The following is a 26663-nucleotide window of genomic DNA, read 5'->3' on the forward strand; positions in this document are numbered from 1 at the left end:
CACTTTATTGTTCACTGCAGTTGTCCTAGTAAGTCCCTAATCAGTGGTGAAGATGAGAGACCATGATTGTACCTGTGCATGACTGATTACCTAAAGTACATATTGATTGGAGTAATGTTTTTATTTAGAAATACAGACTTGATACAAAGAAAATAATCAATATGTCTTGGCCTCATTCTGCAACAGTAGTGGGGTTGTCATGCTTTAAGAGAGTGAGATGAGAGCACAACTTTTAGTGTGCATAATTCATGAAGCTGTCGTATAGAACGTCAACATCTGTCATGCAGTAAAGTAAATTATTATTTCTAAACTTGAACTTTTGAGTGCCACACTGTGCCACTCCATCAGTTTCCTTTTGCTGCTTATTTGTTTTTCCCTGCCTCTACTTTACTAAACAGGACCTCCATTTTGCATTCAATGAAATTTTTTTCTTTTTACACGTGCTTTTGCCATTGTCTTTTAACAAAATGCTGAACGGGAGGGGCTATTTATATTGATTTGTTTTTTGTAGAGCTTTGGTCGTAAAGTTGCACAGGATACAGGAAGATGAGGCCAGGTTTCCAAGGAAGATGTAACCAAATCTTCTGTTATTTTTCAAATACACAATCAATCACTTTTGTTGCATACTGCTACACTTCTATATGTGCTACCAGAATCTTGAACAAACAATTATGCTGCCTTCTGTCTTACTACAATACCTAAATGTGCAGGCAGTTTTTAGCACAATTTTTAACACCAATGATGAGTCTTAAAATTCCATCATAGCCCTTAATACATTGTGGAATTTTTCACCTTGTGAGAGGTAGCGGTTATATACATGCAGTTCTGTGCCAGTGTTCTTCAATATTGCTTTACATCTTAATCTGCCACACAGAGAAAGCTCAGCCATTCCACACAGGATACTTAGTTCTGCTGCTGGTATACCAGTATCGTTTTTTTTTTTGGTTGCTGCTAAAGGAATGGTGGTGTAGGTCACTTGATAAATAGACAGCTTTGTCCCTGGACTTAGCTTTGCTTCACCACCACGGACCTGTACACCATTTGTCACACAGTTGCTGCTTTACTAATTTATTGGTCAATCTCACAATCACCTTTTATCTCACTTGAGGATTTTATCTCAAATATGACTGAATGTCTTCATATATGGCAGTTGCACTCCACTTAACTAAAAGGGACAATGCCCCCTTTTCCTGGTGAGGGAACAAGATGCTACTGGATGGTGACAGTTGATGTGTTTGAGGCTTACCAGTGGTCATCTGATGCCCTGTAAAAGGTGTGAACGAGGCTGTCATCAAACACTAAGGTATGGTAAAAAATATATCATACACTAAAATTTTCCTAGCCTGCTTAATCCTGAGCAAGGGGGGGGGCTAAAACCTATTCCAACAAGCACAAGGTGCAAGGTAGAAACAACCCCTGGAAAGGGATATGAAAGTTATTTGAACTTAATATTTAGTTAAAAACAATGTGTTCAGTGCTGAGCCATACATTACTACTTTAACTGTGTATCTCTTTCATACTTCTCTCAAAAAGTAATTTTTTGTAATATATTTTAGTCAGGTGGCACGGTGGCGCAGTGGTAGCCCTGCTGCCTCGCAGTTAGGAGACTCGGGTTCACTTCCTGGGGTCTCCCTGCATGGAGTTTGTATGTTCTCCCCGTGTCTGCGTGGGTTTCCTCTGGGTACTCTGGTTTCCTCCCACAGTCCAAAAACATGCAGCTTAGGTACATTGATGATTCTAAATTGTCCCTAGTGGGTGCTTGGTGTGTGTGTGTGTGTGTGTGTGTGTGTGTGCACCCTGCAGTGGGCTGGTGCCCTGCCTTGGGTTTATTTCCTGCCTTGCGCCCTATGTTGGCTGCGATTGGCTCCAGCAGACCCCAGTGACCCTATAATTAGGGTATAGCGGGTTGGTTAATGGATGGATGGATGAATGTTTTAGTCAGTAATCAGAACCAGAGTTTCTTTACACGTCCAGTTTAACTGGATTAATTAGTTATTTGATATTTCAAAGTTACTAATGTTGCTTTTGTGACATTAGATAATATATTTCTGGAATACTACTTGTGAGTAAACTGGCCAAATATACAAGTGACTTTCCTTAGAGAGGGCCGACGTTTTTCCCACTCACCACTTCACACGTACTGTTAAAGGCTCTAAAAAACTTCTAGGACTAAGTAAACCTTTGCTGTGCTATCAGAGAGTAAAGACAAAAGCAGTGTGCTATAGAATGCTTCAGTTTCCTGCTATTGTATTGTTATACCAGTGACACATGTGGACCTATGGTCTTGAAGTAAAGGACAGGACGTTTTTGTCAAGGTGCAGGGGCACCACTAGCACAAGGTTCCATAGCCATTATTCATCCCATTGAATTGTCTCTTGTTCAATCCATATCCCCTCAGTTCTCACTTAACTACCAGTCTGTGGGACCATGAGTATATAGGGAGTACCTATACTGCAAAAACTCTAGTACTGTTAGCTTTGAGTTCCGGAGTTCATGCTGGTTGTCAACCTGAAGAAAGTGATGATACTTAAAGCTTGTGGTAAATACTTGTTTTGAAAATGATATTGGAGACCACAAACGTTGCCTTTTAATACCCCATTACATTAAAGTGTGCTTTATGTCCATAAATTACAATATGTAAAGAATGTAAGTTGAATAAATTCTATTTGGCATTGCATTTTATTACAATATTTATGAAAATACAAACAGAATTCTGAGCCTATCCTATGAAAAAGAAACTGATAAAGGAAAAAAAAATGGAAAAGGCTTCTGTCTCAGAAGATGAGGCAGATAAGACATGGAAAGGATAGTAGCCTCACTAAAGAGAAGTGATAGTGTCAGTGAAGCAGAAAATAAATGTCTTGAAATAGCCAGTTTGACACTAAATACAAAGTGAGGGTTTTTCTGGGATTGTTTTAAGTTTAAACAGATAGGCAAACACTACGAGACATTTCCTGTTATGAGGATGAGGTAGAAACACTGCTTCATATGGTGCTGCAATTTATTTTGACTCTAATTTTTTTAAATTGATTTTGTGATGAGACCCAGTGACTCTTGTGCTTTTCTGATGCTACCTCTGTTTAGTGAGTGTTTGTGTGCCATCTATTATACGGAACTTAACAGGTTTTACCTTCATGTTGTTTTATCTTCAAAATATTTTATTTTACAGTATAATTATTTTGGGGGGTTGGTCGTTGGTGGCTAGTGTGGGGGGGAAGGAGTGTCCAGCTGTTGAGACTGCAGTGGAATACTCCATAAATGACTCTCTATTTAGCCGTTTTTGTTCTTTTGTAAGAAGTTTGTGTTCCCGCTGGGCTCCTATAACTGTGGAGCAGCAGGATGTGAAAGCTCCTGCTGTAGGGGACCTTTGCAGTTTATTTACTTTGATCACCGCATGCAGCACAAATGTAAAGTTTGTTTGTTGCTATTCAGCATGTTTGTACATTTGCAAACTATGTGAGAAAAAGTCTTTAAACTGGCCTATCTGTCTTTAGCATTTGCTTCATCTTGCATCCAGGTGACCGGTCATATAGGTGCCTCAGGTTAATGATGCTGACTTTGAGTTCATGGTATACAGAAGTATTAGATATATGGAAATCAAGTTGAAGAAACAAATACAATTCCATAACAGTTCATGTAAAAAGTACAACACAAGTTGCAAATTTAGTATAAAATATTTAATCACAAGAAAAGGGCCTTAACCCAGTGTCATTCAGTGAGTCATTATTAGCATTTAAAGCTAAATCATCAAAGTTTCAAAATTAATTGATTGGCACAGTTAGTGGGTGGTCATATTTTTATGAATAACACACATTGTTAATTCTTGAACCCCTTTATTTTATTGATAACATAATAAGGAAAATTAGTAGATGGCTTTAAGCAGGAAAATAAATACAATCAAAATGATTTGTGTGTGCTTTATGATCATACTAGCTGTGTGAAATTTTGAGAGACAAATGAGTGTCAGTTAAAGTGATGTATCTGAAATTCTATGTAACTGAGTACTTTTCTATATATGATATTTATTTATTTATCCATCTGTCCAGGAGTTAATATTATTAGTTATAGGAGTCTTTACTCTTGAACATGCTACATACACTTGTCCAGGAGTAAAACATTTGTGCTGTAGATCAGTTCTTGCTCTTCCTAGTGACTGACCTTTGGTCTTGTTGATGGTCATTGGAAAAATACAATTCTACAAGAAACAGTATTATTTTGAATTGAAACAGGTAATTAGTAGGAATAATGGAAATTTGGGGTATAAGAATAATTTCACCCCGTAGCTCATCCCATGAAAAAGGGAGCTTCTATCGAAATTGAGTTGTAAGAGCCATTTTCCTAGTTCTATAAAATGTATGAATATTTACTAGATGATAATGCATAAAATATGGGAGGTTCCTATAACCCCGGTGAATAGAATTAAGTTGGTATTTTCCTGTCATTTCTTAACAGTTTTTGAGTAAACAATGTTCTTTAGTAAGTGTTTCGTCTCGCCTTGAGTAAGGTACAGAGGCATACGTTTTTTTAACTGTGTCCTTGTATGTGTTCTTGTTTGTACTTGCGTTCGTGCTTACGCACGCTACCGAGCCTGGTTACACGTCTATGTACCAACGGCCTATGGGCCCTTTGTGTGTAAAGTAACTCGTAAAATAAAAGAGTTTTGAGCCGTATGTTTAAAGCATACAGAAGAAGAAACAAATAACCTTTAAGTATAGGTCCGAGAGATTTCTTTGACACGCATCTTACCCGTGTCTGACTTCGCCTTATACAAAGGCGGCTACATAAGTTTAATGCTTTAATCAGAAATATTTTACTGTAACAAAGTTTTTGAGGGTTTTTAGATCAAAAACATGATTTACTATAAAATATCACATACTGTACTACCTTGATTATATACAGTATAGATGAGAGAGAATGTACTGTCACCTTTCCAGTAAATAAAATATTATAGTATCAGGTAGCTCTGTATACAGTATGTTTATGGATGTTATATTGCTTAATTCTGCTAAGCTAAATAGCCTCCTCAAGTGTGTAGCACAATGTTTTTATAGTAAAGAGAGTAAGGAGAATGTCTATATTTTCAGTAGTGTTTTACATCATTGAAGGGAAAAAAAGTTAAAAATAAAGCACTAATATGCCTATTTAGCATTTCATGCTTCCTGCTGTGGTTGCTGTTTTGTTACAGCTTTGCTATTATTGTAGAGCAGTTTCACACAATAAACCCAAAACCACTAGGCTGCCTTCACCCTCAGATTAAACAGGATGTGTGGATGGAAAAAAAGTTGATATAAAACTGTTTCACTTTAAGCATACATTGGTTTACAAATTATTTTACCTGGGTGAAAGTGCTTGTTAATACCTTAATTTTCTATTTAAATTGTAAAGTAATGTTGAGGTTTTTGTTTTGAGAACTTCATAAATTTGACAGAGTAAACAAAAAACTAAATAGTTCTTTATTTTTGTGCAAATGGTAAATAAATGTATTTTCTGAAACTGATCTTGTTCCATGATTTTTTGGTTACTTGTCGAGTAAAATGTTTTGCGCTCACATGTAGGGATATCACAACTGCAGGATTTTGGTATTCAATAACAATACCAGTGAAATTTTATGATAGTCAATACAACGGCAAAAACAGAAATCCCATTCAGATAGATAGATAGATACTTTATTAATCCCAAGGGGAAATTCACATACTCCAGCAGCAGCATACTGATAAAGAACAATATTACATTAAAGAATGATAACAATGAAGGTATAACAGACAGACAATAACTTTGTTTAGTGTTAACGTATTCAGACGCATTTTATTAAAAATGCCTCCATTATTAAAGGGAATAGTATTGTGCCTTTTCTTTAATAGAATATAAAATATTTGAATTATAGTTACAGTTACTTATGTGGCTGACACGTTTATCTGAGGTGACCTACAACATTTCTTGTTTCTTTTGTTTTTCCAGTTGAAGTAGAGACAGGTGAAACAACCTGCTTGTAGTCACACAGTGTCAGTAGCACCATTTGAACCCACAATTTCAGGGTTTGAAGTCTAAAGCTATAACTGTTATGGTTTAGTTGGGCCAAATAGTGTTTTTGGTAGTCTATTCTGTTTAGCATGTGCCAAAACTCTGACAGTGGCAGCCTTACATTATTAACACATTAATGACAGGTTGGACTGGTCATGGAACAGAAAAACTGTGTAAGAAAGGGCAGAGCAGGCTCTTTTTCCATGGGAGACTGCATCTCTTGTGGGAAGTGACATTCTTTACATCTTCTAGAACTATGTGATGGCCACTGTGATTTTCCACTGTATGCTGAGCTGGTAACATCACCTCAAGAAAGGTCCACCTAATTTACAGGCTTTACGAAAGGGAAAGTTCAATTATAGGACGCACTTTGGACTCCGTGGATGTAGTAGTGTGGGAGAGAATTAAAACAAAATTGAACTGCCATTATGAACAATTCTGCACATACACTCTCAGACACACTAACACTTTCGAATTATTCAGCAGAAGTGTGTCAAGAAACGCTACTGGCACACCTTTATGCTAATAACAATACATCTGAATAATGCAGCACTGTCACTGTGACCAGGACTGGGAAAGTTTATTTTAAAGAAAATTCCAGGTTTGCTGCTGCAAATAATAATTGTAAGTATGCTAACAAGGTACAAATAAATCTATAACAAGAATTTTCTAAGTGACTTAAAAAAATGTAGGTGTTTACTAAGTATAAAGTAATTAGGATTGCACAGACTTGTAAGTTAAAATTTTATAGCACAGGATTTCAGTCACTGGTACAGTATATTGCACACAGTATCATTCATTGTCTGTTAAGATGACTGCTCAACCAGATCAGTATCATACAGCAAACATTGAAACCATAATGGTGACTCATTATTGAGCCTAACTTCACACAGTGCTTCTTGGAGCAGTAAACTGTTACTGAAGGTGCTCTTCTGTTTATCCAAGACCTCACACTAGTGGTGAGACTTATTGTCTCTTTTCTACCATTTCCTCAAGTTAGTCCAGCCTGAATGGAACTGACCTTTCTGAAGTCTGTGATTATCTCTTTATAGCTAAATCCTCCTCTCATGTAAGTAGTTCTTAGAGCAAAACATTGAAAGATAGAGATAATGGTGTCCCCTCTTGTGTGGTGACCCAGAGATATATGCATTTTACCAAAAACAGATAGTCGAAAAGGGCAGACAAAATAACAGAAATAAGACTTGTCACTCACAGGGCTTTGGCTATGGTAATAGCTTACAAAACCACTGGAGAAAAATCAAATCACTATGTAGATAGTGGCCTCTTCTATAAAGTGATGTTGCATAAACGTTTTAGTTGGTCACTTTTATTTTGGTAACAATTTTGTGTCATGTTGATGAAGTGACTTCCTCTGGGTCAATTCTGGTTCATGTCAGTTGGTGGCATGAATTAAACTGGAGACTTTGTAGTTTAAAGTCAAATGCCTTAATCACAACAGCATACTGGTAGTAATATAAAACTTTAATCTTTTGTGATTTAAAACTTAAGATAGCAGGTTCTTTATGGTAATATGACCGGTTGGTGACTTCTTATTTGATTTTTCTCTACTCTCACTACAACTTTTTGTTTTCAGGTCTGAATATATCATTAGTTCATTTTGTTGGTGCAAGTGTTTGAGGGGTATCCTGATTTCAGAAATATATGCTGGATAGAGGAAGCTGTACATATGCTGTACTAATGAAGCTTTTGAAAAAAAATTGGCAAAAATAATTTTCAGTTGGTTGTATTCACTTTTCTTCTGGAAATCAAGAACTATTTTTTACTTTTGGTTTATCTTGCTCAATTTTTAAATATGTTGCCATTGGAGTGTTTTGTGTATAGCTTGTAAAAGCAGTTTTGCTTTTTATTTCACTCTGAGTCATTGGCGCCTGTGGTGTTACTAATACTTCATTATTAGTGGTTGATTCAGTATGATTTTAAATTGATTTTTTAGTGCTGGAATGTCTTGTCTCTCAAGAAAGACATTATAATTCTGTGTCATAGTGGATGGACAGGCATCCTGAATAGGTCAGAGGGCGATTGCTTACCCATCTGGGACACAATGAGGAAAGAAAACGAATGGTCAGGTATTCTGGTTGTTTGTTAGTACCTTTTCCTGGTCGGGGGGCCATAGTGGAGAACAGGGGGTCTGTTTCCTGGGGTCATATACTTTTGATATAGGTGGTGACACCTTTCGTCTGGTGGAGGTCCCATTTGCACACAATCAGGGAATGCTGTGGGTTGTAGGCCAGATGCTCTGCCCTATTGGGATACTTGGGTACCACCAGGGGGGGGTGCTCAGGATCATTTTCCCTACTTTGGGGGGCTTCTGCCTGGCTGAGAAGTGCTTCTCAAGTGCAGTGTTGTGGCACCGGAAGTGCTCCCAGGTCCTGCATAAAAGAAGCCACCATCAGGAGGAAGAGGACAGCCTCACTGTAGAGTAGGGAGGAGGCAGAAAGGCATCTAATTTATAAGATTCTATTATATGTACTGACCTAAAAGCTTGCCAAGGTAATAAAATAATAATAAATAATAAAATTGCTTTATGTAAACTTGTATCTGTATCTGTGTCTGTGGCAGTTGTTTCTGGTGTTTGGCACCTACAAGATTCTCTAAGTGTTATTAGTTATTTATTCTGATGAATAAATAGTTTCTAAATATTTTATGTCTTTCATTTTGTTTCTGGTTCATTTATTTTTGAAATATTTTTTCACATATTTGCTATGCAAAATTTTAATTTTGGTTTCTTTGTATTCCTAATATGGATTAGTGATAATTGTTCAGTTTTTTTATTATAAAAAAAAGTTCAGGTTCAGTCTGTGGTACCAGTTCTTTCTGCATCTTAGTCTTTAGATATTTTGCTCAAGTCTTTGAGAAGTTATTTCACTGTCTTTTGGAGTAAGTCTAAATGAAGTTAAAGACTAGAAGAAATGTTGATGAAAGCTAAAGCAATGTGGATTCTGAAAGAAAGAACATTATAAAATAGAATACTGTCACATGTGAAACAGAGTTTTGCTCTCTGAAGAAGTTAAGAACAAACTGATATCATGGAAATTGATACTGGCCAGGTAACTATAGCTAGTGATTAAAATATGGTTGGAGCTGTGGGAAAAAATAATACACAGTCTGTTGTTAAAGCCATCAATATAGTGGGGGATATTGACAGCAGTGTGCCTTGATTCAAAAACTGCAACAGCAGAGCTGTAAAATCCACAATAGAAGATGTAAGATTTTGTCACTGTTATGATTTGCTCTGAAAACTTCACAAAGTCTTTAACTCAAAACCTAGGCCTTAAGGCTTCAATGAGGCCTTAGAAATGAAATCAACCTGACTTTCAAATTTGAGAAGCAGGCTTCATGGCCTGCAAAGGTTAAAATCCATTGAAAAGGAGGAGGGGAACTGAATAAAACCCATGATCCAACAAGACAGAGTTCCTCTATAGTAAGTTTAATAATGCAAACAATCCTCAAACGAAACAAGTGAAAAAGATATTGTGAAAAGGCACCCCAAAAGGAGTAAAGTCAAGTCTTTAAACCAAGAACAAGCAATTCAATCGAGAAAATAAGAACTTAAACTGGTTTCTACTGATGAGTTGAACAAACATGTGCAAGAGCTAATGTATTAGTGCTGAGTTTTATACAGGCTTACATAGGACAGGAAGCAGCTCATCAGCTGCAGCATCAGGGGGATCCAATCCCTTAGGGTGACCATATAAAGGACAAGAAGCACTAACACAAACATAATAAACAAAATGGAAATACATAATCTATATGTAAAAATAAATTTATTCTAATTAAAGTATGATACAATACCAGAAAGGACAAGACAAAACCATTTTTAGAAACAAATTGCAATTGAATACACATAATGGACAAAAGACACTAAGGCCAATGATAAGTGCACAACTATACTATAAGAGTTATCCCTGAAATTTGAACTTGATTATCAAGAAGAGGTATTGTATTGATAAATGAGACAATCTCTACCAAAGCGAAAGCAAACATTTTAAGAAAGGGTGGAACTATAGATAATCCGTTACTTACCATTTTTTTCTTTGAGAAGTAATGAAGATAATACGGCTTAGGCTGCCTGTGTCTGGAACTGGCTCACTAACTTTATGCTTGACTAGCAAAATACCCGCGCTTTGCAGCGGAGAAGTAGTGTGTTAAAGAAGCAATGAAAAGAAAAGGAAACATTTTGAAAATAACGTAACCTGATTGTCAATGTAATTGTTTTGTCACTGTTGTGAGTGATGAGTGTTGTTGTCATATATATATATATATATATTTACACACACATACATAAACATATATATATATACATATCTATACATATACACATATATATACATATATATCTACATATATACACACACATATATACACACATATACATACATACACACACATATATACACACAAATACATATATATATATACATACATACACACACACATATATAAACATATATATACATATACATACATATCTACATATATACACACACAGCTATTTCAGTATCAGTGCAATACGCTGTTTGTTAAAACAGTTGACTCCGCTCTTACGTGTAATAACAAATCAAATCATTCAGTTGTCTTTGCTCTTATGTCATTTTAGAGCTGGGCCTGGCATCTTTTTGGCCACAAGTTCGTTTCTGTTTGGTGTGAGGTTCTGTGTTGTGGAGATTCTCAGGATGGATTGCAGGTGCTCATCAGTGAGGCGACTCCTGTGTGCTGTTTTGTTAGTCTTTATCACTGAGAAGAGCTTCTCACACAGATATGTGCTACCAAACATGCACAAGGTTCGAGCCGCATGTAGACAGACTTTTTTTGTTCTTCAAAGTCACCAAAGCGCCGTGCAAACTCAGTGCGCAATAACTCTAGTAAGCGGTAAGTGTTAGGCAAGGCAGCTGAAGCGCTGCATTATGGGATCTGTAGTTTATTGTGTTACCAGCGCTTCATATACCGGGCTTTAATAACAATAATACAGTATATAAAATGATCTCGCGGTCGGATATAATTACGCCGGGCGGATGTGGCCAGCGCCCTTGAGTTTGACACATATGGACTAAATAGAACTTGAAAAGATATGTTTTTTAAATGTGATCGCGCAATTCAGATAGAGTTGACGCGCACTACAGCCTGCATGCCTCAATGAGTCATCCTCCCCTCGCTCTTACTTTTTTACCGTTCATCTAATGAATACACTGAGTATGGCTTTACCAAAACAATCATTGATGGCGAATAAAGTATCCATTATTCGAGTATGTAGGCGGGATATATATATATACATATATATATATATATATATATACTGTACCAGCGTATCAGCGAGAAGTAGTGTGTTAAAAAGGTAGAAAAGAAAAGGGAACATTTTAAAAATAGCGTAACATGACTGTCAATATACAGTATTTGTTTTGTGAGTGTTACTGAGTGTTGCTGTCATCAAGGATTTGATTATCATTATTTCTTTCAATCAGGTTCGTATTTGTAGGATGTGTTGTGTTCAAGTTACATTCCGTGTTTGTCAATCGTTGTAAAGATGACAGGTTTCATTCATCGATTCGTTTCTTACTGCATCAATAAACAGCTCGTCTTCTTCTTTATCTGAGACCTGACACACTGCATGCACGGTTTTTACACTGTCTTCCTTTAGCGGGACATTGACTTTTCCACCGTGTGCTTTGTTTCCACAGTAGCTGCATTTATGAATATGTTTATCAGGCGCTTCATATTTTTTGCTGCCTTTTCAATTGTGTAATTGGTTTTGTTCAGCTCTTTGGAACTGTTGCTTTTATCTGTGCACTCGTCAGTTCCGTGAGCCACTCGGTGTACTTGCATCGAAGGTTCCCAGCTGTGCTGGTGCCATCTTGTGCTATGTCCATAGCTTTATTTAATGTTACCTTAGTCCTGGCACTTAAAACTTTCTCTCGCAGTTTCGCTGAGTTTGTGTCAAACACCACCCTGACCATCTCATCTTCCTCTCCATAAGCACAGTCCTTCACCCGTGAATATTTACCCGTGGCAGTTTGCTATTGGATTGCCGCTGACGGACGGCCTTATATGGGCAGGCACTAAATTACAAGCGCCAGCGGCAGCCTGTCTATGAACTTAATTTAAAGTGTAGGTTTACATCGTGCTTTGTTTCCGAAGTAGCAGAACTCATAAATATGGTTGTATATGTCACTCGCTCGCTTCTTATTGTTTCGCTGCCTTCTCAATTATATAATGCATGTTTTCTTGAGCGCTTTTTTGAGGTCTTCCTGGTTTTCTATGTACTGCGTGATTACGTGGGAGGCGTGATGATGTCACACGAAACTCCGCCCCGGCGTTGAAGCTCATCTCCATTACAGTAAATGGAGAAAAACTGCTTCCAGTTATGACCATTACGCGTAGAATTTCGATATAAAACCTGCCCTGATGAGTGAGTGAGTGAGGGCTTTGCCTTTTATTAGTATAGATGTAACAAATAATTTCACTACCAACATTGGTTTATAAGTGTACAAAACATCATGTCTGCCTATTTACATGAAAACGACCTATGGCTGCATTTTACCTCTAATTGATCTAAGTGCTTAATTAGCTTTTCCTTTTTGTGCCCCTATTTTTCATTTAGAAAAGGGTCAACAGTGTAAGATTTACCTTCATATACTTCATATTTCTTAACTCTGTCATCATTTTCCTATTAATTCACCTTTCTCTGTGGAGTTTATTCCCTTAATGGTACCCTAATAATGACAACAGAGACTGGTGAATCTGGAACGGATACTCCCGGACTTCCTGGCTGCTGCTGTGTATTGTATCAAGACAGTGACCCAAAACATACTCCCAATGTTCCACTAAAGAGTATCAGTAGGGGGAAAAAAATAGGAAAATTCTTGGACTTTTAAATTAGGCACGAGCTTTAAAAGGAAAGTAAACTTAAAAATGGCTTTAGTAAAGCATTATCAAAGCATTTCAAAAGTACAAACAAAGAAGCTGCTGATGTTTTTTGGTTACAGGTTTAAAGTGAATAGTGCTTGAAAAGTATATTCAACCAGACAGCAGCATTGATCTCTTTGTTTTTATATTTTAATTATTAATGCAGTTAAAATAAACATTACCAAATATTAAAACTGATTTTTTAACAAAAATATGTATGTATTATCAACTACTTTTCACAGAATGAAGGGAAAGCTGTCTGTTAAATAGAATAGTCAGTGAACTATCAGTGTTTCATTTCCATTTTTCGATATCAAAATGTTATTTTTTGCCCAGTTTTCCACTTTAAACACCTTAATTTGTAGAAAGTCGATGATTGCTGCTCATGGGTAAAAATAATTTACAAAGAAAATCATAATTCTCAGCTGCAGTTTTTAAGATTTGTTTCTTTTTCAAATTCTCACCATTCATTATTGTGTTTGCACCTCCAGCTAGACTATTTCATTAACTAATTTGTAAAACTTTTGAGTTTGCCAAACAATTAAACAATACATGTGGAATTCTGGAAATTAATGTTATGTACCGCATGTTCATTTGCCTCTGAAACTTGCATTATTATGTGATACTGTATTAATACATTTAAAAATGCCCCTCTGTACTTTACAGTTATGGGCAATAGTGCATCAAATGAAGTATGAAGCTGAAAACTTAAAAGTCTTCCAACTTTTGAAGGCTAGGATAATTCTTAGTGATTCCTGTCTAAAGACTACATAATATCAGAAAATTATGTATATTTTTTGAAGGCATAAAATGCTTGGCTAATACCTTTGTCTTTCCCACCTCAGACAACTCTTGGCTCGCCTTCTTGTGTCCTTGTTCATTGTGATGCACACGATGACACAACGCAGCTAGGTTTTTGTCTCTCTCTTATATATATAAAAAAAAAAAGTATAACCTGCATATTGCATCTCTTTCAGAAAAAATGTAAAAACTGGATAACCCGTGCATTTGCTCTCTTTCATTAAAAAAATATACTTGACCAGCACAATCCGTATCCAAAGATAGCCTGCATATGCAAATCATTGCACCACTTGTAACTGTTGCATTGCTCACCATAAGATATTCATTGCCGAACAACAGTATTGCTTCATGCAAATGACATTTTGTAATAAATGACATTCTCCATCTAACTGTTATTTTATCTCTGCTGATTAATTTTGTTCAGTCATGTTCGAAGCTCAGCAATACCCACCACAAGCCAGTCACGAAATGGCAGACTTCACATTACTAACCAACTGCCTTATCCATGTGCTGAAATTACATCCTTTATTTGAAAAAAAAGAATTCAGTTTTCCACATTTTCTACATGATCGGATACAAAGGAGTTGCATCAAGTTGGACCAACTTAAGTTGCGACAAGACAGATGTCTTTGTTAAATGGCAGTTCAGTTTTGCCCATCTCAATGACAAACTTAGCACACTGTCATATCTAATGATTAAGATGTACTCTGATGTTTAATGGGCACAGTAAAGCATTAAGTGATGTTTGGCCACCCTCATTTTCACGGCATTGTTGGCACAGATAGTGAATGGAATTACATGTATAATGGGCACTGGAAAGGGTTAGATAGCTACTACACTAGTTTTGAGAAAAGAAAGATGTCTTTGTTAAATTGCAGTTGAACTTTGGATGCATGGGTCAAATTTGTCATATCCTCTTATATCTAATGAACAGATTTCAATGTGATGTTCGACTGGCATTATACAGGGTTGTATGCCATTGAACCAAAATAATTTTCACAGAGAAGTGAATACCTTTGTTAAAGTGAAGTTGAGTTTTGCTGTCCCACTGTGGTTATATGGGTTAGACTGACTGGCAAACTTGGCAATTAAGGAAATTAGCTGATGTTTAATTGGCACTGGAAAAGGTGAAATGGCATTGGACCACCCTAGTTGTCACAGTTTTGAGAAAATGCTGATGCCTTTATTAAGTTGCAGTTGAGTTTTGCACAGAACAATGTTTAGAAACTGGATTGATGCATGGATAAATGTGCAAATAAATGCATAAAATGATAATAAATAAAAGTATTGTAAAATGTGACACTAAATAAATAATAACATGAAATGCAAGTATAAATAATTAAATGGGTCACAAACTATGTCTTTTGTTCCTTATTCCTTTATGTCAGTCAGCCATTTTCAAACCTGCTTAGTCCTGAACAGGGTCGCGGGGGTCTGCCAGAGCCTATCCCAGCTAGCATAGGGTGCCAGTCCATCGGAGGGAGAGCTTACGCACACAATTTGGTACCAAAGCACGTAACCTGCATATCTTTGGATGAGACAACATTAGGGAATCCATTCCCCGGCTCCAGAATACTGGAAACCCGGGATTCCCGGACATTTTTCATTCCCGCGTTGTACTTATATGACAGCATGAACTGCTTGTAGATAAGGTTAGTCTTTTATTGGTGTCAACATATTGCAGTAGTTTTATTTAAAATAAGTGTCGGGCATTCTAAAACCGTTCACATGTGAGATGTACGTGCACTGTGTCATCCCCGTAATCCCGAGATTCCCGAATTCCCGGGAATGGATAAACCCTTCCGGGAATGGATTCCCTAGACAAAATGGGGAGAACATGCTCCCATATTTATTTATGTTATTATGTACAGTACACCCCCAAAATTCATGGGGGTTACGTTTCTAGATCACCCGCGAATTGTGAAAAACCACGACTTTTGGATGTGGTTAAAAAATGCCTTTTAAATGCCTATTTTTATAGTTTAAACCCTAAATACAGTATGCCCCCAAAGCAATTTAATGTTGCTGCAAACTCAGCTTAATACATTAATATATTACCTAAAAAATTACCTTAATACATTACCTAAAAACACTGTACTGCTATGTCTCCCGCGGTGCTAGAATGTAAAATACCAATGTTACCGCTATATGTACTGTAATTCATGCAAGCGTGTTTTTGGTATGCGCTGTTGTTTTCTTTGTTATTAGTAGAGAAATACATAACAATTTCATTTAATTAAAATACAGTAAAATGTACGGGTACTCGCCAATGAAGAATGATATTGATGATGAAGTAGCTGATGCAGAGGATTTAAAACTCCTTGGGTGGCGCCTCTTCTTCAGGTGCTTCAGGTGGAGTTGTATCTTTGGACGGGTCATCTATTGGTGGTGTTTCGTGCTGGCTTTTCTTGATAGGTCTCAGGAACATTGTGATGGGAAGTTGCTACATCATCTCCTGTAGCAAACTGCTGGTACAATTTCCGCTTTCTCACACTTTCTCTCGCTTTCTGTTACTGTCCAAGGGGATGTTCTTCTTCCTGCAGTTGGTGATCCACAATGCCAAGGCAGATTTCATCCTGACAATATTTTTATTCCTTACAGTTGTTACCTTTTTGGCACTATCACAGAAACTTACAGATACGGACTCCAGATCGCTGCTTCATTCTTCTTTATGTAGCGTGCAGTGCTTTCATTAATGCCATAGTGGCGTGCTACTGTAGCATAACTTTTTAGTTCCCGGAGCAAATCCAGTAGTTCAACCTTCTCCTGGAGAAGCCTTAGAAGGTACAGGGTGATTCAGCGACATCTTCTGCATTTAAGAATAACAAAATGAATACAATAGCAAAATGGAAAACATGAGGACTCTCAGCTGGAGTCGCATTACAGGGCAGCAATCAATCAGCAGGAAGGAGAAATGAACAAACACTCTGGCATTGGCAACTTTCACCATCCCAAACCGTGTTTCCCTCAGCAGTTGTTTCCTGTTCTCTCTACAACACAGTATTGCCATGAAAAAAAGCCATACAAAATTGTGGAGGATATTTGCGCTTTCCGCTAACAATTTACAGTTAGGTTCTAAGGAAAAATCGGCAAACAACTGAGTCCCCGAACCCTGAACCGCGACTTTGCAGGGGTCTACTGTATTTATCGTCATAATTCACAGCTCTTTGATTTATTTTGCTTTTTTATTTTTGTCCTAAATATTCCTCAATTATAAGGACATAACATTCTTGACACTCAGTCGTTAATCTGTCTTTGTGCTTCCACAGCAAAATCAAAAGCGTTTTCTAAAAAAAAAACAAAAAAAAAAAACTCACTTAAGACCCATGCCATCATGACGGGGCTGCCTCAGAAGTTTATATTGTGCAAAGCTGGCTGTTTTGTAGTTTTGTATATATTAATATCCTCCAAGGAGTTCATAATTCCATGTCTCCAAGCCCAACCCGCCACATCTCGCTCTCCTATACGTGTATAACAAACATCTAGACACTTGGCTAAGATGCTATGTAAAGTTTAAAATGCACCGCCGTTAATTTCATGCTTTCACTTTCCTCACATTAATTGCATGTTGTCATTGTTTAATTCATTTCATTGTGTCTGTTTTGTTTTGTTTTTTGCGTTTTGCCTTTGGAGCCGCTGTAAGGGGTCTAAGTATGAAGTATGATTGCTGTCAAAAATAACTATTTTTCTACCTTGCACATGCGTAGTAACTAAAAAAGATTGTTTCTTCATCTATAGAGAATGTTTTTTGTGTCTAATGACATATTTTTTTACAGTTTATTCACGTTTGAGAATTGTACTTGTAATTTTCAGAAGGGCAAGTGTAACTTTCAGAAGGAAGCATAATTTTCAGAAGTGCAAGCGTAATTGACACAGGTGAAATGTAAATTTGACTTTAATTGTTATGAATAATTTTTGACAGCGACCTTACTCTATTAAAGGACTTAAAATAATTTGTATTAATAAAATAAATAACAGAATGTAAGAGATCTGCTGATTATTTCTTTTCCTTTCACTAAATTCCAATTTGTATTACTCCAGATGCACTATGTTTCTTTTCCACATTCCCTCCAAAGTGAGAACATCAGTCTATTTGAATTTCTGAGGCTCCATCCACACTAATGTCTTTTCGACCCCTGAAATGAAAGACTCTTCCAGAGCCAAATACTTCTGAAAATGTAGCACCAGCACTTTGGTGTAGATGAGAGTAAATGCAGTTTTCTGTAAAATATACCCTTATCGTGGTTTAATTGGTATTTGACATGGTTGAATTGACTACCTATTCACCACATTGCACAAATTTGACTTTGACCCAAACATATGTGCATGGAACAAACTATCTATACTAGTCCAGAAGCTTCAGTTTGTATTAACATTATTTTTGACTATTTGAAACTAGAACACGTTACTTGACAAGGATGTCCCCAGTCTGCATTGCTTTTTGCAATTGCCATTGAGCCATTTGCTGTTTATCTTCAAAATGCATCAGAGATAAAGAGGATGTTCAGAGAAGGACATTAACAGAAAATATCATTATATGCTGATGATATGGTACTGTATACTATATATCTGACCCACAAAATTCCACGGCAGCAGTGATAAAAGCACTAGCAGCTATCGCGACTCAAAATTAATTTGAATAAAAGTGTGGTTTTTACAGTGAACTCTCTAGCACACAATATTAGACTAGGCATCAAATATTTAGGGATATATATCACAAGTAAATATAAAGGTCTTTTTCAACAAAATTGTGCTGTCTGCATGGAATAACTTTAAACAAGATGTGAATAGATGGTTCACCTTCCATCATCACACATTAGCAGATTGAATCAACACTGTTAGGATGAACATTCTTCCCAACCTTGTTTTCCTATTTTAAACCATCCCCATATACATTAACATTTTTAAGATAATTTTTAAGAAATTGGATTCAATCATCACCTCATTTATTTGGAATTTTAAATATCCACGCAACCAAAATGCGACTCTACAGTGACCTAAAGCAGAAGGGGGCATGGCACAACGTGACTTTTAATTTTATTACTGGGCTGCAAATATACAGGCCATAAAGACCTGGAGATTGACACATATCAATGAATATACACAAGCCTGGTCTACAATAGAATAAAAAATTTGCAATACTGTACTTCTTTATATTCCCTGTTATGTGCCCCACTAAATAGAAATTATTTTCAATACACTAATACTGTAATCCAATTACCCTCCATTGACTCAATATATGGAAAGAATGTAGGAAGCACTTTTAAGACAGAGAAGCTCTTATCTGTTGCACCTCTACATGATAACCACTCTTTTCCACTCTCTTAAACAAACACAGTATTTAAAGCATAGTAAATATCTGGGATTAAAACATTTAGAGACTTGTACATCAATAATGTTTTTGCATCCTATTAGCAATTAAGCTTCAAATTTAACTTCTCATCAACACAATTTTTCTACTACTATCAAGGTAGAAACTTTACTAAACTGAACCTGCCCAATTTTCCTCACCTTCCACCCGTTTTTATTCTGGGACAAATATTGATAAGTCTTGAAGACTGATAGAGCATCTCCACAATTTATACAAATGTTTTTAAGTAACTTCCTTTCAAAGATCCCTGAGCACAATGGGGAAAGGATCTTTCACTTAACATTTCAAAAAAGGAGTGGAAAGCACCCATGCACAGAATGCATTCTACCTTCATATTTTCAAAGCACTCAGTTCAACTTAAAATTTTCTCTTGAGCACATTTATCTTGTTAAAAACTGTCCAAAATGTTTCCATTCTTTACTGGACGTGCACCAAATTAACATCGTTTTAGACAAAAATCTTTGAATGCCTATCAGATTGCCTTGGTGTCAACAGTTGGGCTTAAAGTGGAGGACAAAAAAATAGTAATTTTCTTTACCTCACTACTAGCATGTAGACTTATCATGCTCAACGGGAAGAATCCCAACCCACCACCTTTAAGTCAGTGGGTAACTAATGTTCTGTCCTCTCTGAAATTGGAAAAAAATCTAACTAAAATATGGCAAGATCTAGTCAATAACATTTTAGAATAAGCTTCTATATCAGGGTGAGGTGGGGGGGTTGGAATACTCTTCCTTCCTTGTTGCATCAAAGATCTGCTTTGTTGACTGGCTCCCCTCTCTTTCTTTCTTTCTTTCTTTTGGGTGGGGGTTGAATTTCGGTTTTGTTAAGTTTCATTTGATTATATGGATTGTTATTTGCTTTTAATCAAAATTAATAAAAAAAGAGATGCAGAGAATTCAGGGTCCTAGCCTCGTCTTCTGAAGTGTTCACAAAGCATTACTTACCATTGTATTTTGTGTGTGGTTATGTAACATGACATATCTCCATGGCCAGAATGATGCCTAATTCCAAGACTCTGCTGACACAAATAATTCATTTTCTTCATAGTAAACACACTACCGAGCTGTTTAGGTTGTAGCACTGACAAAAAATTCCAGTAATAACAGCAAGTGATGCAAAGATTCCCTAAGAGGCATGTAAATAACTTTGTATCTAGAAATGACACGATGTACTTATTTTAAGATTTTATTTAAATCACAATAATATTTCTCAAATGTTTGTTACCTCTAAAAGTAATTATATAAAATAAAAAAAACCTGGAAATACTGTATTGTGCGTCTGCTCACCCTTTAAGTAGCAGCCACAGATGTGTGTGTGTGTGTATATAATATATATATGTATGGGTATATGTATATACAGGTATATATATATGTGTGTGTGTGTGTGTGTATGTATATATATGTATATATATATATATATATATATATATCCTTCTATACAAAAGTAGTCGGGATTGTCCTTCCGTCCTGTGAGTGCTACGCAGGCTCGGAGTTTCATACACGCCCCATCCATTTTGCAATGCACGATGGGATTTGTAGTTTCGTTTTTCCAGGTAAAAGATGATTTTCTATTCCAGACTGTGCGATATCTTCTTCTTCTTTCTTACTATATAAAAGCGGTCGGGATTGTCCTTCCGTCCCGTGAGTGGAAAGCGTAGCAGTATTCCGCTTATCACAGACTTACTACTTGCAGCTTGCGGTTACGAAGCGACATGATGTGAGCAGAGTTCTGGTGCTCCCATCGTTCCCTTGCTTTTGTCCTCTATGCGCTGGAAAAATAGACAAAATTATGTCTCTGGAAAGAATTAATGTTGATGGAGTACAAATGCCTCACCGCGTAGTAAATATCAGGGAGGTTCAAAAGGACGACCTCAATATAGAAAAAAAGTTTAAATTTCATTACAAAAATAACAGAAACTACGAGTATTAAAGTAATACCGCTCAAATGCAATATAACCAAATTAATGAGTTTGCATAAAATATCAAATTGATCTACATATTGAATTGCCTTAAGAAGTAGTCAACTTAAAAGGTGGGTCATCCTAGTATATATATATGATGTGTGTGTATATATGTATATAATGTGTGTGTGTGTATGTATATATATATATATACCTGTGTGTATATATATATATATATATATATATATATATATATATATATATACCTGTATATATATAATACACACACACATATATACAGTACAGGCCAATTTTATTTTCATGACCATTTACATTGGTAGATTCTCACTGAAGGCATCAAAACTATGAATGAACACATGTGGAGTTATGTACTTAACAAAAGAAGGTGAAATAACTGAAAACATGTTTTATATTCTAGTTTCTTCAAAATAGCCACCCTTTGCTCTGATTACTTCTTTGCACACTCTTGGCATTCTATCGATGAGCTTCAACAGGTGGTCACCTGAAATGAACAAATTCAGTTAATAAGCCTGCAAGTATTGCTGCTTTGGTTTCCTCCATACCTCTCCCACGACACATGGATGTTTTACCGCTTCTTGCAAATCCATGTGATCTCACAATTTTGTAAAATTTAAAAATCTCTCTTTTCCACCATCTCCCAGGTTGGTACTGTGCATGTTATTGTGTATATATAAAAGTATTACCTCTTAATTCACTTACGTTTTCAGCAGATTCATGAATTAACTTCTCACTCTTAGGATGCTTTTTTGCATTTCTAAAGGGATGTTTAAAGCTCATGATGCAGTCATGTAAGACTCATTCTGTACAACTTACCCAGCTCTATATGACAAACCGTTTTCAAAACACTTTCAATGCTCGAGAGCTACAAAAGGACAAACTTTTTAAACAAGCTTTAACTTCAGTTACCTTTTGAAGGTTTTCCTGACTAACAACTTTTGCTTACTCACTACTGATCAAAACTCAGAATGACAATCAGCCCCTATAACTGTACAATGTTCTTCAGTCACATTGTTTACCCAAGATTACCAAAGTTCTTCAGTATGCTTCATGGGATTCTGGCAAAAGCATGATGTGTTGAAATGATTTCACAGACAAAATATCTTTGTTTTAAAAAACTTTAGTAAAAATTCAAAGTAAAACAGTTCACACAAAAGTAGAGAAAAAAAATGAAATAGCAAGGAAACGAAAAGTTCTTGTTTAAGAAAAATTCTGTTTAAAGCTTATATATCTTGTTTCATTCCTTAAGTTTGCCTATAGTTGAACCATTTCTAAACGGTCAGAAAACTGTATGTCTATCCCATTTTCATACAGTAAAGGGTCTTTCAGTTCCTGCTAGCACTGGCACCTTTTCTAAACAACAACTGACTCAATTAACACACTGTAGTGTAGATATAGCAAGAAAGTTCCATCTCATATTAACTTGCAGAGGGTAAAAGACTAAACCATATTCTAATAGTTATTCTTCTATAGGAGGCAAGGAAACACTATATGAATACAACTTTAAGTATTAACTTTCTAAGATTAACTCTTACACTGGTTTTGGTTTAACACCTTTCTCTACACTGCTTCTTCACATAGCACAGCAAAGATATGTAAGCAAAAATATGCTTAAAGGTTTGTTGCACATTCTCACAGCCTATTTATATTCCTTCTGGGAGACAAAAAAGTGAAATGGATTTAAATAATAAATGTTGAATCTTTTACAAAAATGACTTATTTTAATAACTTGTATAAAGCTATTTTCTCTTAATGACCATATCAGCATTATTATGTTTAACTGATATTTATGGAAACATTTAGAAATGACAGCAAGCACATTTTAAATGAACTGTGAGTTTTATTCAAATTAAATCTTTGAAAAATATAAATGACGTGATGCCACAGTCATGGTAGGATACTGGAATAGAAAAGATGCTCAAAATACCTTCTTTACATTCTTAAGACACACATTATTACATCAGTCCTCACCTTGCAATATAATTTTCTAACTCAGAGTGTTGTGTGAGCATCTTTTTATGTGTACTCCCAGGGCTTTGGCTATCTTGTTACCTATCTCTAAAAGCATCATGCACATATGCACCCATGTTAAATGCTGAACAATGAAGATGCTGATGCATTTTTTACTTGTCTTGTTTGTAGAGGTGAAATTACCCACTTTCCGATCTCTCAAGTATCATCAAGAGCTTTCTTTAAAACCTTTTGTCTCTCTTTTTATTCTGGCCTCTTTTTCTCACCAATGATCTTTTATCCTCCTAACTCTAAACTGTGTGTCCTTTTGACTTAAGATTTAATGTTCCTTTGTGGCCTCTTCCCATTAAGCCTCAGAATTGCATTAGGAATCGGGGAGGTTTTGGGGGTTGATAGAGGGGGTCATTTGTATTTATTTATTTATTTTTTTAACTATAGATGCTTTCAGTGATGTTTAAAGAAACAGTTAAAGCCTTTACTCAATTTTTATTTCCTGTCATTACTTTCATGGCCTCACACTTAAATGAGCCAATTTCCTGCATCTTCCACAACTAGAGGCACACTGATGCAAACTGTCAGACAGGAGGTTCTGCCTCTGTGTCTGTGATTTGTATGCCCTTTAGAGTCCTGGAAGATTATATATTTTAAAGATTTTTGCCTAGCTTCCACTTTTTTTATCTTTCAAATCTATTATGGAAACCCGTCTCTTTCACCATGTCTTTTTTGGATCTACCTTCCCATAATAGATTCTATTACTTCTGCACATTTGCTGTAACTCAGAGATTGTCCTATCCTTTGTCAGCTCAAGGTTGATCTTGCCTAAACATCCTTTGGTAAGCTAATCACATTATCACAGTAGGTATTTTTGTAGGTTATACCCTAGATTTTTGCTCAGCAAAAGTGAATTAACTGTTGACTGGGTGAGTTAGAGCACACCGCAATTGAGCACAGGTTCTTCATGAAGTAGAAACTCTCTGATCTCACTGTGCTCCCACCCTTGATAACAGGCATGTGTCTCATCTCCACTCCAAGAGGTACATATGTTACTTCACAATGAGACACATTTAAATTGCATAAAGCCGCCTAAAATGAAAATGTATAAGTTGTGACTGGTGACTACCAGATTTTCATGAGCAATGCAAGATAAATGAGCCCATTATTATTTGGCTTAAGTAAAAAAAAAAGGAACTTGGAACGTTATTTTAAAATGAAATTAAGTGCTTTCTACCCACTTGTGTGTAGTTGTGTGTGTGTCCTGTCTGTCATATGTGTGTGTGTGTGTGTATGTATATATAATATATATATAAAATGCACAAAAACAGGTGTGCACATTGCCTGAACTCTGAATTTCTACAAACCTGAGTTCACTATCTTAGCCTTCAGTGTGTGTAGTGTTTAAAAAGATACTATACATGACAGCACCAGTAAAAAAGGGCGTTTTAAAACAGGAGACAGTAAGGACCCTCTAGACCCAAATGCCACCTTATGACCACAAGCAGTTCCTTGATTTTAAAATAGGGTTTGAATTTTAGAGAACAGTTAATCCATGCCCATGTGTAGATATTTTGAGCCCCTACTGTCCAGCTCTCTTTTTTACTTGCTTGCTTAAACTATTTTAAATAGCCTAAACTACTGTAAACACCTAAAATCATATTATATTTAGCTGGCGTGAAATTCTCCAAACCTTCCCCCCCACCACTTAAGACAGTACTACAGAGTGCTAGTGCTGCATCTGCTGTTATGTTCAAGCTGATGGAACATAGTGCTCTTGTACACATAAGCAAATGCAATTAAAAGGAACTCTAGCATTGTGGGCCTGCAGATAAATGTAAAAAACATCTTATATACTCAGGCAACCATTCATGCTGCCATTCTTTTCTGAGCCACACTTGACTGCATTGAGCAGCTAATGCAGTGTCTATTTTTATCCAGGTCAGAGCTGATTTAAGCTAAAGACTCATTGTGTAGTTATTCTGAGGCTTTTAGGGCTGGTGCGTATCCCATTTAGTACTAGATGTTGGACCAATAAAATCTCCATTAACTCCTGAAACAATCCTCAGGCATTTTATTAACTTAGTGAGTGATGGGCCTCTACTCTGTCTAAAGTGGACCACTAATTTGGCAATAATGGATGGATGTTGTTAGAATGGGCTTTAGTAGATAGAGTTTTATAGTTTTAAGTGTATCAGACAGTTGAAGGGTATATAATCAATAACAAAACATTTTTATAATGTGAACATACAGGTAAGGAGATAAAAGATCACAGGTTATGCTGCTATTCATATTTCATAATAGTGTATGTTACTTAAATGTCTTTGAGCTATTTCGACCACTATCTTAATTTTAACACTTCGTTTAGACATTTAAGTAGACCAGAAAGTAATTGGCCATTTTAGATCTTTTATTCCCCCAAATTCTTGTTGTTGCATGCAGCAGACAGATTTTTTTACGCCATTTTAACTGGACTCTGTTGCATAGTTGTGAAGCAAATGATTTTTGTTGAAGGGTACGACGCTGGAGGTATGTGCAGGATTCGCTCAGAGAAGAAGAGAGGTACACTGTGCAGGGCAAAGCCACATCACTGGCTAAGTGGCCAGAGCTGCTGCTGTCTATGAGAGTTTCTCATTAGGGTAGAAAGATAAAGGTAGCAGCTTGTAATAATAGTAGTGTGAGTTTGGGTCCCACCTTTTCCTGTTTCAGGGAAGATGGTTCGAGAGAGAGTGGGACAGTTCCTCACTGATGACAGGTTAACACAGTGGTTGTTAGCCCAGCCACATCATATCTTCATAGTCCTTATATTGAATCTTAGCCCAAATAAAATCTGTGTGCGTGTTCTCTGATTGTCTACAACAGTGTTTCTCTGGGTACTCTGGTTTTCCTGTCACAATCTGAAGGTGTGTATTTAATTAATTGCCATCATGCAGATGCCCTGGGTTGAACAGGGATGTTCCATGTGCCCTGTAATGGCCGTCCACTTTGTGATGTAATACTGTTTGTTTAGTAATTCTGTAACATTCATTATTAAAATATAAATTGCACAAAGTTGGCTTACAAATACCAATATCATGCTTAGTTTTTCTATAATATATAGATATTAATTTATTATATTTTCCTGTTTTTATGGCAATTTAGTGATTTAGTTTAATTAATTAAATTGAGAAAACCTGTTTGTCTGATGATTATCTTATATCAGTATTGATACACTGTGTCACTTAGTCAACTATTGAACAATTACAGGCCCTACTGGTTTTATTTTAACAAAAGACAGAAAATGGTGTATTTAAACTGTTTTAGCACATAATAAACAAAATCTTTTAGATGTATTTAAATGCTGTTAACATTAACAGTTAATTATTTACATGAGCTGTCACTTTGGTTTGTTAATTACAGGGTTTAGATCATTCAGCCTGTGTGTCACTATATTTTGTTCTTTCTAGGATTTTGTTTTGCCTACTAGATGATAATGTTAATTTCTTAAAATCTGTTTAATTTTCTTTTCTTTTCTTTTGTATGTTTCATAGAGGTTACGACGATTATCTACAAAATACAGAACAGAAAAAATATATCCCACAAATGTGGGTGAGAAAGAGGAAAATGTTAAGAAGAACAGATATAAAGATATCTTGCCATGTAAGT

The 26663-nt window shown here is 36.1% G+C and overlaps 1 protein-coding gene across 2 annotated transcripts in view; it reads left to right on the plus strand.

Moving 5' to 3' along the window:
- The window catches only part of LOC120533919 (tyrosine-protein phosphatase non-receptor type 12-like), a 175787-nt gene that overhangs the window by 64532 nt on the left and 84592 nt on the right, over positions 1-26663 (plus strand). For both annotated transcript variants that reach the window (XM_039761033.1, XM_039761034.1), the window contains exon 2: positions 26549-26657. In XM_039761033.1, the coding sequence (XP_039616967.1) occupies positions 26549-26657 (109 nt within the window). The remainder of the gene's footprint in view (positions 1-26548; positions 26658-26663) is intronic.

The sequence above is a fragment of the Polypterus senegalus genome, chromosome 8 (assembly GCF_016835505.1).
Source record: "Polypterus senegalus isolate Bchr_013 chromosome 8, ASM1683550v1, whole genome shotgun sequence".
Taxonomy (NCBI): domain Eukaryota; kingdom Metazoa; phylum Chordata; class Cladistia; order Polypteriformes; family Polypteridae; genus Polypterus; species Polypterus senegalus.